This window comes from Magnolia sinica, chromosome 17, assembly GCF_029962835.1.
Source record: "Magnolia sinica isolate HGM2019 chromosome 17, MsV1, whole genome shotgun sequence".
In the NCBI taxonomy this organism is placed as follows: Eukaryota; Viridiplantae; Streptophyta; class Magnoliopsida; order Magnoliales; family Magnoliaceae; genus Magnolia; species Magnolia sinica.
Genome location: NC_080589.1, coordinates 5230848 through 5245334, shown reverse-complemented (window position 1 = coordinate 5245334; position 14487 = coordinate 5230848). Strand labels below are relative to the sequence as shown.

At 40.7% G+C, this 14487-nt stretch overlaps 2 protein-coding genes across 2 annotated transcripts; both read right to left on the bottom strand.

Moving 5' to 3' along the window:
• Positions 1 to 1062: 1062 nt before the first annotated feature.
• LOC131231783 (UPF0481 protein At3g47200-like) lies at positions 1063 to 1905 on the bottom strand. Its single transcript, XM_058228088.1, has one exon. It carries the CDS (start codon positions 1903 to 1905, stop codon positions 1063 to 1065), a length of 843 nt encoding a protein of 280 aa, XP_058084071.1.
• Positions 1906 to 6958: 5053 nt separating this feature from the next.
• Positions 6959 to 7944, bottom strand: LOC131231718 (UPF0481 protein At3g47200-like). The gene has a single exon (XM_058228016.1). It carries the CDS (start codon positions 7690 to 7692, stop codon positions 7132 to 7134), a length of 561 nt encoding a protein of 186 aa, XP_058083999.1. The 5' UTR covers positions 7693 to 7944; the 3' UTR covers positions 6959 to 7131.
• Between the last annotated feature and the right edge of the window lie 6543 nt (positions 7945 to 14487).

Sequence of the window (14487 nt, the reverse complement as noted above, 5' to 3'; positions counted from 1 at the left end):
GGACCCGGATTATCTACTGACGGCTTCAGTAGCTATCTTGCTTCTGAAGTGGCGTCACCAAGTTCTGTGGGTCCCACCATGATGTATGTATTGTATCCACACCGTCCATCCATTTGGAGAGATCATTTCAAGACATGAGCCAAAGAATGAGGCAGATCCCAAGCTTAAGTAGACCTCACCACGAAAAAAAAAACACTGAGGATTGAATGCCTACCATTAAAATTTTCTTGAGGGCCACAGAAGTTTTTGATCAAGATGATATTTGTGTTTTCCCTTCATTTATGTTTGTGTGAACTTATGAACAGGTTGGATCTCAAATAAACATCATGGTGGGCTATAGGAAGGTTTCAACGGCTAAGGGAGTCAACTTGAGCTATAGATCTGCTCATTTTTGAGCTTGTGTCCTAAAACGATCTCACCAAATGAATGGACGGTGTGGATACAACACATACATCATGGTGGGCCCCACAGAACTTGGTGATGTCACTTCAGTAGCGAGATAGCTACTTAAAGCCTTTCAGTAACTAATCCGCATCCGTTGGCCCCATGTAACGTGTGGACCACATCCAGCCTGACCAAGAGGTGCATCCGACGATGATGTCCACACACCTCAAAACTCAAGCAATCCAAGAGGTGTACCCCACCATCGAAGTATGGCGCCCAAAAATCATGGCAGTTCAATCACGGTGGGGTGCACTTGGATGGATCGGATATCATCCAAACCTCAAACCTCACGTGACGTCCACAATATCTCTGTACCACCGTTACTTATGGTGCTACCACCGGTGTGTGCTCTTAGTCTCAAACCCAACTCCAAACCTAGATCTAAAGGTCTGATGGGTACCCGAGCCCAATTAAATCCTGACCAGGCACTCAAGAACTATACCAGATTGGCAAGATCCAAAACTAGTTAGCCGGGTTATGGTTATTATAGGACCCGATCTGTTGACAGCCGTAATATCTGGATGCAGAGTTCAGGACTGGTTTAAAGGGTCACGAATTCAGGTCCACAGATTGGGTCCATGACTGGTAAGGTTTTTGGGTCCACGTATTCGGATCTGATCAGAAATTGGGTTGGTTACATGGACAGTTCCCATCAGGATCTTGAACATTGCTTCGATGGAGCAAGGCCACATCTTTGGACGTGTCCATGAGGCATTCCATGAAAGAAAGGTAAGTCGTGAAGTGAATTATAGCATTTGGGTAGCATTGTTCAAACGCTATCAGGTTCCCAAAGAGAGACTTGGTGTATTCATCTATCACCAACGGTGGGATTTCCAACACCCCATTAGTAAATTTCATATCCAAGATGCTACTATACTTCTCTTTCTTCTTGAACTTGACCCCTGCAAGATGGAGGTCAGCCGCGCAAGGGATTATCTTGGGCGCCAACGGTGGAGATGAATGATTACTAATAGGCAATTGAGGCCTATTTGAATTTGGGAAGAAACCTCTTGAGCGCAAGAACATGAGCAGTTTCTTCCTCTTTTTGGGGTTGCGTGGAAGGTTGGACTCCTCGCTAGGTGTCACATGCAAATGTAACAAATGCAGCAGATGATGGTAGGAATCCATGAGCAGAATTTCCTCATTTTTATGCAAGAAGTCTTTGAAGAAATCTAGGGCGAGCTTGGTAAGTGAACCATCCACCGGACTAGCCATTTTGAAAATACGCTGCATTACCAAAAAAGGAATTTGATTTTCGAGTAGGAGCAAATCATACCCTATAAGAGGAAGCATCCAAATCGTTCTAAACATCGGGTCCACCTTGCATAGTTCTGCTAGCTTGAGAGAGAGCTCGAAATTGAAGCAACCATCAACTACCTTCTCCATCTTCTCCTGTATTTTCTTGAGCTGCTTGAGCTTGAGAAAGAGTTCGGCAATGAAGCAACCATCAAGCATCATCATTTTCACAAACTCGTTGCCATGTAGGGGCCCACATTGTTGTAGGAGAAACTTCGAGCTTTATCCGCCAATTACTCACTATCCTTGGTGTAGTCCTCCAACTGACGGTAATCGATCTCATCATGTCCCTTCCTGTGCCAAGTGGTATCAGAATAAGGACTCTCATCGGGCCGATGGCAACTAATGACAGAATTGACTAAAATCCTGTAGATGATGATCAAGAGATTCATTATCTATTGGAAAAAATGGAAACTTTTCACCAGAAGAGTTAGTTAACCATACAAGGGTTGTAAGCAACTCTCGGCCATATTTCAAATGCATTAATTCTGCCTTGAGCCTAAGGCAACGCTCAACCACTCGGGATCGTTGTACGACATAACCTCATTTTTCGGATAATGCTTTGGGAGGTAAATCGTAGGGCTATCCCAGATGAGTCGAGCTTTAGGGACGAGGATGTTGGTGGCATTGTTGCCCGACGACTGGTCCATGAAGACAATCGACTAGATTGTGCAGAAAAAGACTATTGAGGTAAGACCGAGCTTTTCGGTTTTAATGGCCGATTGCATGTAGAAGACTTCCTCGATTGATTAGTCGAAGTAGAGCGGCATTTTGATTATACGGACATGCAGGAATAAAAGAAAGTGAAGTTGGTTACGTTCAAATTGAAATTTGGTGCTTCTGCATGGTGGGAGCAATTACAGCTCTCACGTACCTGACAAAACAAGGCGCTCATCCGATCATGGCCGTGGATGAGACACCTTCTTCGATTAGGATTCCTCCTCAATGATTACGAGCATGTGTTGTTTTAGTAATATCAAAATTGTCAGAAGGGGAATCAGACCATCATAGATTACACGGAAGTATTATAGTGGTTGGCAATGCAAAATAATTTGTCAAAGACCGAATCACAGAAGGTATAGTGCGGTTCATAAGCGGTTTACGACCGGCAATTTAGGACCGAGTTTAGATGCAACCGGTTGGGACTGTGGATAGGGGTGTACATCGAGTTGAACTGAGTCGAGCTGGCCTTGGCTCGACTTGGCTCGGCCACTAGCCGACCTCAGCTCGAACTCGGCTCGGCTTGGTCCTCGAGCCTGACTGGCCAGCTTGGCTCGGTTCTGTTAGCAGCTTGGGCCAGTTCGAGCCAAGTTCAAGCCAAGATTGAGCCGAGTTTACCTGTGTAGAATTTTCACAAACACCTGGATTGCACCTTCAAAATATCATTGTATTTAAGACAACAGCAATGGTTTTATAAGTATTTTATCAAACACCTTCTTAGCAACATAAAAAAATTTTTTAAAAAAAAGAAAAAAAAAGAGGGCCATTAGTTTCATATACATACCTTCCTTGCCACCAACCACACTTCATTGGGTCATTTCATCAAACACTTGGTGAGCAACATCAATATCAAAGTAACCGAGTCACCGAACTAGTTCGATCCGAGTTCGATTCGAGCTGGGTTCGATCCGAGTCGAGTCGAGCTGGGGCCAGCTTGAACTCATTTTCGAGCTTAAAAAATCAGCTTGACTCGGCTCGAACTCAGCTTCGAACCGAGTTGAATCGAGCTTTTTCGAGTCGAGTTGAGTGAGCTAATTGAGCTAGCTCGGTTCATGTACACCTCTAACCGTGGATGAAGTGGTTTAGTTGGCTGGCAGGGTAGAAACTCAGCTTGCAAGAGTCCTTACTCGGCTTTATCCTTCGATTCAGGTCCCCATGCTAATGGCCAAAGGAAATGAACCAATAAGAGGGTGTTCTCAACCTCCTACAATCGCACACCATGACACGAGGAGCGGTACATCTAGGCCTGAATGTGTAGCGCCCACAGTAGTGGGTCCGAGAAGGTTTACAAATTCTTATGATTGGCCAAGGCCAATCCATTTTTTTCGCTATGTCCAACCAAGCCACTTATCGAATACCTACCCTCAACGCCCCACGACCCACTTGGTTTTAATGAAGGGGGCGTTGAAAGTGAGGCACGGGAAGAAGACCCTAGATTTGATGAGAATGAATAAGCCGCTAAAAAAGGAGTTGGCGACAGAGAATGGTTGGCTGAGGATCATGGAGAATCTTTCGTCGTGAGGTAGTTATTGTACACTCTAAGGAAAGTGATACACCTAAAGCGGCACAATATATTCTGCACGCCGTGTACCGTCAACAGTAAGGTCTGTAATGTAATCTTAAATAATGGCATTAGTGAGAATATTGTCTTGAATGTGATAGTGGACAAGTTGCGGCTACCTCTGATTTGGATTTGCGTCAATTTTAGGATTGTACCCTAAAATGTTCCGTCAAAACAAATAGACATCATGGATGTAAGGCACATACATCATAGTGGGCCTCAAAGTTAGGGATACTCCTACCTTCCTAGACCTAGGGATCCACCTTCGGCCCTTGCAACTTTACTAGAGGCCACACTAGTTATAGTTTTAGCTTTCATACACTCAAGGTAGGGGAGCCATGACAGAGCCAAATGCACATTTAGACTGATCGTGTCCTTCATCATCACCACACATGGCATGCTTTGATGGCAGTGGTCCAAATATTCATTGACCTAGTGGGCCACCTATTGGATGTTCAGTTTGATTCCTGTCACATGGTGTGTGTAGGCATGCCAAAATCGATATACTAGCTCAATCCAAACCGATTAACTTCGACCCCAAGCACCAAAATAAGTAAAAAAGTCCAATATGAATGTATATGACTAGATTCTGAGAAGATGAGTCGCTTATTCAACCACTTGCAAAATTTGATAATGATTATGTGATAATTGGATGGTGGGGTTCTTCCTCCAAAGATGGGTTGCTTTATGCCTTTTATAAGAAAAGACTTTCAGAATGCCGGTGTAATCAAACAAAAGAAAAAACTCACAATTAGTCACTAGAAGCAACTGTAAAAATGCATCTTATGAAAGAACTATGTAATATTGAATAGAGAACCAATCTAATATATGAGTATAAACTTAGATTGCAACTAAAGATTATAGCTAAGAATTACCACTATTTCTAAGATAAACTAAGATAAAAGATAAATTGATAGATTTATTGTTTGATTGGTTTTGAGATTTGTTGGTTCGAGTCTTTCTTTGTTGCATTCTTCTGCTATTTATAGAACTTTGTGGCAGCTTGTTCTTCTATATCGTTCTTTCATTACTGCGAGAGGGTTACAATATTAAAAAAGCCTTTCTAGATCATTCTTCTATCTAGATCTTTCTTTTGGTACATTTCTTTTTGTAACGGTTTCACTTCTGTCGGTTAAGACTTTGTTCCTCTCTATCACATTTTGTATCTTGAACACCTTAACCATATTTTTCTCTTCACCCATAACTCAATTACAACACTCCATCGACCATCCACTAACATGAAAAATTGATTTTACGTGGATTATAATCCCACAAAAAGTGGTCCAAACATCTCGAAGATCTTTTCCTCACTTCCTATTCCTGGTACAATGCCATGTGTTGCTCTCATATTAACTTTCCCATATTAGAAAGAAATAAGGTACAACACCATGAGAAGAATGAAACCCTCGTTAAAAATTGCACTAACTGATGAGTTATGATAATTTCAAATCAGTCTTTTTGTGCTTATGGCCTGTTCAATGGGGCCCACCACATAAATAGTCCTGATTTCCATTAGGACGGTTCTACACACATGGGCCATTGTCACAAGTGTGGTGGAGATGTAGGAAATTATATCATGGCTACTTCGGAGGTGTGATGCCCCAAAGAGAGATGGGACCTATGATGATAGGACTGTTAATGGGCCAGGCCTTTATGCAGGACCTGATTTTAAACACACATGGGCCATTGTCACGCGTGTGGTGGAGATGCAGGAAATTATATCATGGCTACGTAGGGGGTGTGGCGCCCTAAAGAGAGATGGGACCCATGATGATAGGACTGTTAATGGGCCAGGCCTTTGTGCAGGACGTGATTTTAAACAGGTCAGCCAGGCAAGCAGTTGATGCCTAAGCCCGGCCCACTTACATCCTGCTCGGCCCAGCTATAAGAAGTAGCAACATTGGGACACATGGTGTTGCGGTATGCATGGATAAAATAGCAACACTTGGATATTTATCACCTGTGCATGTGGTGGGCCACCATATCAATAACTTTAAGGCCTGCCTAATTTGTTATTAAGATCCAACACATGCTCAATCCATCCTAAAGCGGCCTAATAAGTGGTGACTGATGTAGGGCGGGTCACAGACACTTTCACGTCCAAAATGGACCAGAGAAGGTCCGATCAGAGCTTTAGGCGTTGTGTCCAACATGAAAAGTGCTTAGTAAATTTAGAAGAATAACATATGGTTAAGCCAAATAGGACACTATTTTTGGCCGAAAATCATGAAGTTTATCTATCTCTTGTAATATCATTTTTATAGTGGATTCTTATCGCTTTGTGCTGTGATTTTCTCCCATGAGAGTATTTTTTAATTTTTTTTAAACATAAATTTTGATAGTGGGTTTTATTTATTTTACTCGCATTTGATTTCGTCTTATTGGATTAAATTTGTATTTGTTTTTGCATAATACCCAACATTGATTTTACGATCCTTGGAATATTTTGACCTTGTAAACGTCCCATGATATATATATATATATATATATATATATATATATATATATATATATATATATATATATATATATATATATATATATATATATATATTCTGGGTGGGTTTAGTACACACCCATGTCAGTACACATACTCCATGTTAGCCACCCCCGCTAGGGATCCATATATACCAAGACCTCAAGTGTTGAAACGAGGTATCTCCACTCAGTCTGCCAGTTGAGCCATGGATCTGGGTGTTCCCATGGTAGAATATAACAATGAGGCATATTTGTTACTCTTAAAATTTTAACAGGACATTCCACTCTCTAAGCCTAAGGAATACCACTTAAAACAACCACTTAATGTAAAAGCTGCCGTTTCAAATAACCACTTTCTAAGCCTAAGGATCCAGGAGATGGCGTATCAATGTATATGAAGGGACTTTAACAATTGATCACAGCCATGACTCGTCTGAGTCAGATGCTACTGATCCGAGTCAATTTGAACCTAATATCGATCAGTACAGTTAACTGAACCTGAACGAGTGGGGATGAGTTACCAAATTTTAAAGAAAACGAAGATTTATATTCTACGTTAATGTTTTTCCCACACAAGTAACGAAACACAAATAAGAAGAATCAAAATCATCTAAACCATTAAAACATGATGATCAGGAACTAGGACCGCGGTCGGTAATAGGCAAAGACAGTGAAGAACGTTTGGGTGATGGTGAGCAGAGGAGGATCGAAGCCGCGATCAAAGAAATGACAGACCATGGATTGGTGAAATAATCACGCTTCAAGCTCACCCGCCACTTGTTCCATTTGTTCTTGAAATGTTTTTGGACATTCTGTTGTAAATCCGAAAGGTAGTTTTCATCCATATCATGGAATATCCCAGTGCAGAAACGGTTGAATAGTTGGGCCACATCCTCATCACTTCCCAACCCATTATCTATGATCTCATTACGATGGAGCAGCGCCACATCCTTGGATGCATTGACAAGGAAATCCATGAACACAAGGTAAGTCGTGAAGCGGATTGTTGCTTCCGGGTAGCATTGTTCGAATGCTACAAGGTTCCGAAAGAGGGTATCGCTGTAGTCATCTATCAATAACGGCGGGATCTCCAACACCCCATCTCTAAATTTCACATTCAAGATGCTATTCGATTCCTCATTCTTCTTGAACTTGACCCCCGCAAGTTGGAGGTCAGCCGCGCAAGGGATCATCTGCTGTTTAGCAATAGGCAACAGAGACTTATTTGAAAATGGAGGGAAGATGAGTAGATTAATTCTTCAACTTGTTGAGGATGGATTTGATTGTAGGATGACACAAAAGGTTGGGCTCCTCCTTACTATCAGTTAGTGTTGGTATCAAATGCGAGTCGAATAAATGGAGTAAATGATGGTAGTAATCCTTGATCTGAATTTCATTATTCCTAGGCATGAATTGATCGAAGAAATGAAGGGCCATCTCCGTAAGTAAGCATGGTATTTTCACTGGACAAGCCATTGTGAAAATACGCCGCAGAACGAAGAAAGGAATTTGATTTTCAAGGAGAAGCATATCATGCCCTATAAGAGTCGATACCACCTCAACCGTATGAAGTATCGGGTCTTCGAATTCTTTCGAATGGAGAAAGAACTCCATTGCAGAATGAAGACCGGGCAAGTCCTCTTTTAATTTGCTCGATCGGATTGCACGTGAGAAAGAGCTTGACAATGAAGCAAGCATCAAGAACCATCATTTTCACAAAATCGTTGCCCACCTGGGGACCGATATTGTCGGAGTAGCAACTTCCCGCTTTATCTTCCAATTCTTCCGTAGCGTTGAGGTAGTCTTCCAACCGATGGTTGGGATTACGGGAGAGGAGTGAATGTAGGCACAACCATTTGTGCTCTTCCAAATCTTGTAGGCTTTTCTTGCCGTGATGATATGGACCGATTGACACGATCTGAGGCTCACAGGCAACCTCTTTCACTTGCCGGATTGTTTGTGGAATTATGTAGATGGTGGGTGGATCTCCACGTCTGAGCTTGGAAACGGATGCTTTGACTGATTTCATCATGGAATCGGCTAGTGCTTGCCTACCCGGGGTTAGCTGGTGTAAGTACGTGTCGTGCGAGACGCGAGACGAGCGCCGGCGCGCTTCGAGCTCCAAGTTGTACGAACGGTTCAAATGAGATCAAAATTATATGAGCCCAACAATGATGTATTTATTACATCTATACCTTCCATCCATTTTTCTAGATTATCTTAGAGCATTAGACAAAAAATTAACCATATCCAAATCTCAAATGGACCACACTAAAAATAGCAGCGAGGATAATGATTTTCACCGTTAAAAAATTGGTAGGCAACATAACGTTTATTTTCCATCTGATCTGTTAATAAGGTTATATTTCTGCAATCGGAACCGTTGATCGGATGGAATCGGTGGATGGTAATCTCTTGTTTGGAGCCCGTACAACAAAAATATCTGTGGCGTCCACTTTACGTTCAATGCCATCCAAGCCGTTCATAAAGTGCGTCTCACACTGATGCAGGGAAAGCCAAATTTCAGCCCGATCGGATTCGGATTCCGTATTACCCCCGCCTGCCCCAAGCTCGGGACAGGCAGGGATCCGAGGGCTACCATGATATATGGGTTTCATCCACGCCGTCCAAAAATGAGACAGATATAAGGCTCGCGTGGACCACACCTAAGGAAGCAGGCGACGCCCACCATTGAAGCTTTTCTAGGGCCCACTGTGATGTTTATTTGCTATTTAACCTATCCATAACGTCACATGGATATGGATGAAGGGAAAATACAAATATTACAGTTGATCAAAACTTCTACAGCTCACTATACGTTTTTAACGGTTGGTGTTCAACCCACACTGTGTGGTCCACTTGAACTTTATCTGCCTCAATTTTTTGGTCTGTACTCAGAAATAATATGAAAAAAATGAATGAACGGTGTCGATAAAACCCAAGCATTACGGTGGCCCCTCAAAGCGCTGCCTGTTCTGAGCTAGGAACATGCAGGGTAGTACCCAATCCGCTTCCGATTCAGAACTCCGGTGGGCCCGAAGAAGGTGCGTCCCCGTCCCTTCCTTGTGCCGTGGCCCACTTGAGTTTTGGATCCACCCTATTTTTTGGGTTCCCGTCTTAGTCAGCGCAAGAAATGGATGGATGGATGTCAGACAAATTTCGGTGGGCCAAGTGAGCTTTCTGTTACCCGGGCTCCTGCAACAATTGAGAACGGCCTGTGGACGTTCTCTTTCAGTTGGTGGCCAGGAATTAGACGGTTGCAATAAAAAATACAGCACCGGTTCGCATTTAATGAAAAGAGCGTGAAGATTGCATGATTATGATCTTCGTATACGCTTACCACATTTGAAATCGGACTTAGTACACTCTTATTGTAGTAGTGAGTAAACTCAGTTGGGCCCACCGTGAAGGTATATAGTCTATCCGCGCCATCCATCCGTTTTTCCAAATAATTTAAGGGGTTTAGCCCAAAATTGAAGCATATCCAACGATAAAGCTGATCATACCATAGGAAACAGTGGGAATAATGATTTCCACCGTTGAAATTTTGCCAGACTCCACAGTGATGTTTATTTGTTATCCAACTTCAACTTGTTCATAAGATCATACAGACAGACATGGATGAATGGAAAACATAAAAATAAGTTTGATCCAAAACTTGTGGCCCCCAAGAATTTTTCAACGGTAGATATTCAATTTACACTGTTTCCTGTTGTGTGGTCCATTTTAGTGTTGCATATGCTTCGTTTTTGGTCTCAAGCCTAAAATTATCCGATAAAATGGATAGACAAAGTGGATCAAATACATAAATCATGTTGAACGTCATAGACTCAGTACACAATTCCATCACATTTAGGCATACTTGTACTGAAACTAAGAAACAAAGATACACGCGCATGGCCGGAGAGAGAGAGAGCGGGAGTTAAATGACACCGACCCTACAAGTATCCAAAGCCCCGAAGGTAGTCGTTTGCTTTATAACACTTGATCCATAAACTTAAAGCATATTTGACAACGAGAGAAAAGCCTTGCTAAAGGATTGTTGTTAATGGGCTCTTACTTAGGAGAAATATGGAAGAATTTTTTTAAGATGAGCCTAATTGATTAACGGTCTGGATTTTTTGAAGGTTGGATAACGTGGTTGGGCATATTGATAGATCTGACTAAAGTTGTGATCAATCTAAATTTGTATAGGGGTGGTGCACTATTATTATGTTATATGCACGGTGTCATAACTGGAATAGGATTACTAAATTAGTGTGGAGCTTAAGGGAGAGGAGTTTCAAATTCCTCCCTAATAACTTTATAAACACAGTTAGGTCGTCCAAAGTTATTTTCTCATCCTAATACTTCTCTTAAGGTGTATGGTGCGGTGACACAGGGGAGGACGTGAGGTCGAGCACCGTCTTCCTCAAGAGGATAACTATTCCGAATCCACGGAACTTCTCTAGACTCCTCATAGAGACTTCTCGAATCCACGAGGAAAGAAAGCAGGAAATAGAAAGAAATTCTAATAAATTCGAATTTGATTAATGAATGAATAAAAATGAGTTCACAACCCTTTAAATAGAGGTACTAAGCAATAGGAAAGAAATCAAAATCAAACTACAACTAAAACTCCTAGAATTCGCGACTTACTATAAATAGTAAATTTACTATTTATAGACGGTCGTGATGTCTACTAGTGTGCAAGGTTTTCGGCCAAAAATAGCAAGTGTCCTATTTGGCTTCACCAAACTGTTCTCCTAATTATTCTAAGCTTTTTTCACGTTAGGCACAACTCCTAAAGCCTGACAGATGAAGAGTTATAATCAAATTAAAACTTACTATTTATAATAAAAACGAAATTAAAACAGGGAAACGACCATCGATCCAAGAGTTTTTCGCAATTCCGGGCTGCATAACCCTGCTTATCAGGGTTGGTTGGCTAAAGTAGCTCGTTCTACTCCAAAATCATATATTTTACGTCAGGTAACTCATTCCGAATTGCGAGATACGCCCAATCTAAGGTCCGATGGTCCGGATCACTTCTGTCGTCGACCGGGCCTTTTCTGATCCATCTTAGCCATGAGACTGTCCGCGACCCGCTCTACATCATGTGGAAGCCTACAACATTCAGACTATATCAATGACATCTCAAATAGGTAGGTAGGAATTTCAATTCCCTTTTCTTGATCCTCATCTCGGATACATCTCCAATACAATGTTTGATCCTTTTAATTATGTAATTTCAATTTTATGAAGTACAATAGGACTCTTGCGTTGAGAGTGTCATGCCAAGAGAGCATACATGATATCGCAAAGGCCATGAAACCATATTTTAAGAGTAGAAATGTTGGGGGAAAGATCCATTCTTGACCACAAGTACATCAATATCAAAAAAAAAAAAGTTTAAAAAAAGAAAAAGAAAAAAAAAAAGAGGTAAAACACAACATAAAGATTTACATGGTTCTCTTTCAGTACGTTCATGGATTCACACCAATCCACTTTGCTCAAATGTAAAAAATGAAGAAACAATTTTTAATACAATAAACTCTCTCTCTCTCTCTCTCTCTCTCTCTCTCTCTCTCACACACACACACACACACACACACACACACACACACACACACAATAAAATATACATTACCCCAAATGACCAGGGTTTACATAAAACTTCATTTGAATTACAAAATTGCCCTTTGGACAAGGGGCATGCTCCCAAACCCCCAAGCAAAGAGGCGTTGCTCTACCCCTAGTTAGCTTAATGCAAAGCTTGACCCATTAAAGTGTTGGCTCGATGAATAATATACCTGTGATGATTAGGGCATGTTTGGTCTGTGGAATTGAATGGTATTGAACTGTATTAGATGGGATTAACATCATTATTGCAAAATGATCGTATGCCTGGAAATACCATGGTATTGTAGCCATCCAATCCCATGTTTCGGATAAAACTTTTGTTACAAGAAAACACAAGATTATGCAAAGTCATATTTAGTGGACCATGGAATTGTAATCAATGAACCAAATTCACAATGGATGTTGTTTACTTGTACACATATATAACTAGAATATCACATGTAAATGGGGTATATAGATGGACGGCATGGATAAACCCCTGCATCAATGAAGGGCCCACATGTGTAGTGGATTTCAAAATCCACAGAAATCCTACATGGGACCAAATGCAATTCCATGAGACTAAATGCAATTCCATCCCACCTAATCCCAACCTTTCCCGTCATCTCTAAATGCTGGATGGAATTGCATGGAACCAAATGCAATTATATCCCACCTAATCCCATCTAATTCCTGCGCCAAACACCTGCTTATGCTCCATAGATCCTAACAAGGAAGCCGTCTATAAAAGAAGCATCGTCACTCATAGTAACGTAATGCTAACAGAACTTCCGATCTTAATGAAATACAACACAACACAACAAGGTCGTTATTCATTTGAAAGACCACTCATGAAAGCTACAAAGGGCTATGTATGACCATCGCCTCATTCAATTAATCCTATAAAAGCAGGACAAAAGAAAGAGCTCAAGGCATCACACCAACATAATCGACACACAAATCTTTTTTAGCTTAACATAATCTATCTCTTTTTCAGCTCAATGCTGCCTATCTTACAAACATTACAGACACCCATATCAATTAGTTTAGCTCACATCGCTCAACTCTTGTTCAATACCATGCTGCAGCGAGCTTAGATCAAGTAGTATAGTTCAACTTATTTTAGTTTTCCATTTTTGTCTAGCATATCATTGTAGTAAGTCAATTTAAATATCCCACGAACTTGTAGTGATTCTCCAGGCACAACTTGCTAATTAAACCTATGACTATTAGGATATCTCATGACCATTTATGTTTGGAGTACCATTTGAATCATGGTAGTTTTGCCAATTTAAACTACCATCCGTAATTTATTCTGCTTTAAGAAAAAAAAAAAAAAACTTTTTTGTCAATTATACTTTATCTATATCAGATTAATAAATTCAGCATGTACCAATTTTTAGTTTTCTATCTTTATATTGCTTTTGTTGATAAATGCCACTAAACTATCATTATTATTAGAAAAGTCATTGTTTCCAAGGCAAAAAGAATTCATCTGAAGGACTCACTCTCCCCATTGCAAATCATCTCATCACCTTGCCAATCGGTGGTTGAATAGATAGTTGATGGTCTCAACTCTAGTTTTAATTGGTCTATCTCAACACCTAGGGTGTTGAGGAGTTCAATTTGAATTTAATTGAATTGAACCTTAGCATGCTCAACATTTAACATACTGCACACGTTTAATCGAAATCAGGCAATCCATTATACATGTGATCACAAGTTCAAATCAAATAGCAACATAAGTGGGTCACACATGTGCATAGAATTTAAACTATTTTTTTTTTTATTACTTTGATTTGTTTTCTACATATATGGCCCACCTAATGATCGTTTAGCCTTGGTTTTCACATATAGCATATAAATTGTTGAGATTGGTTGACCATTGGCGTTAATTTTTGTAAATGAGCAAGGCTTTTGATGGATCCCAGATCCACTAAGGTCAATAGATCCCTCACTAGGGGGCCGACTGTGATCTATCTGCCTTAAATCACGCCATCCATCTTGTTGGGAGAAGAAATCCATTCTCAACCACACATACAATAATATCATAATTAAAAGAAAGTGAAAAAAGGCAAACTACAGTACATAAATTTACATGGTTTTCTTTTAGTACATCCACATATTCACACCAATCTATTATGTTCAAAAAAAAAAAAGAAGAAAAAAGTAGCCCTCAATACAATAATAGCTCTCTATCTCATGACATAATATATATTACCCTAAATGAACAAGGGTTCATATAAAACTCCACATGAAATTATGAAGTTGCCCTTCGAGCGAGCACAGTGTTGAGCTTGACCTACAAAAGTGATGGATAGATGAACAGTACGCCTCTGACGGTCAAGTTCCACATATCCTAAAAATCTCTCACGTGGAAACTAATC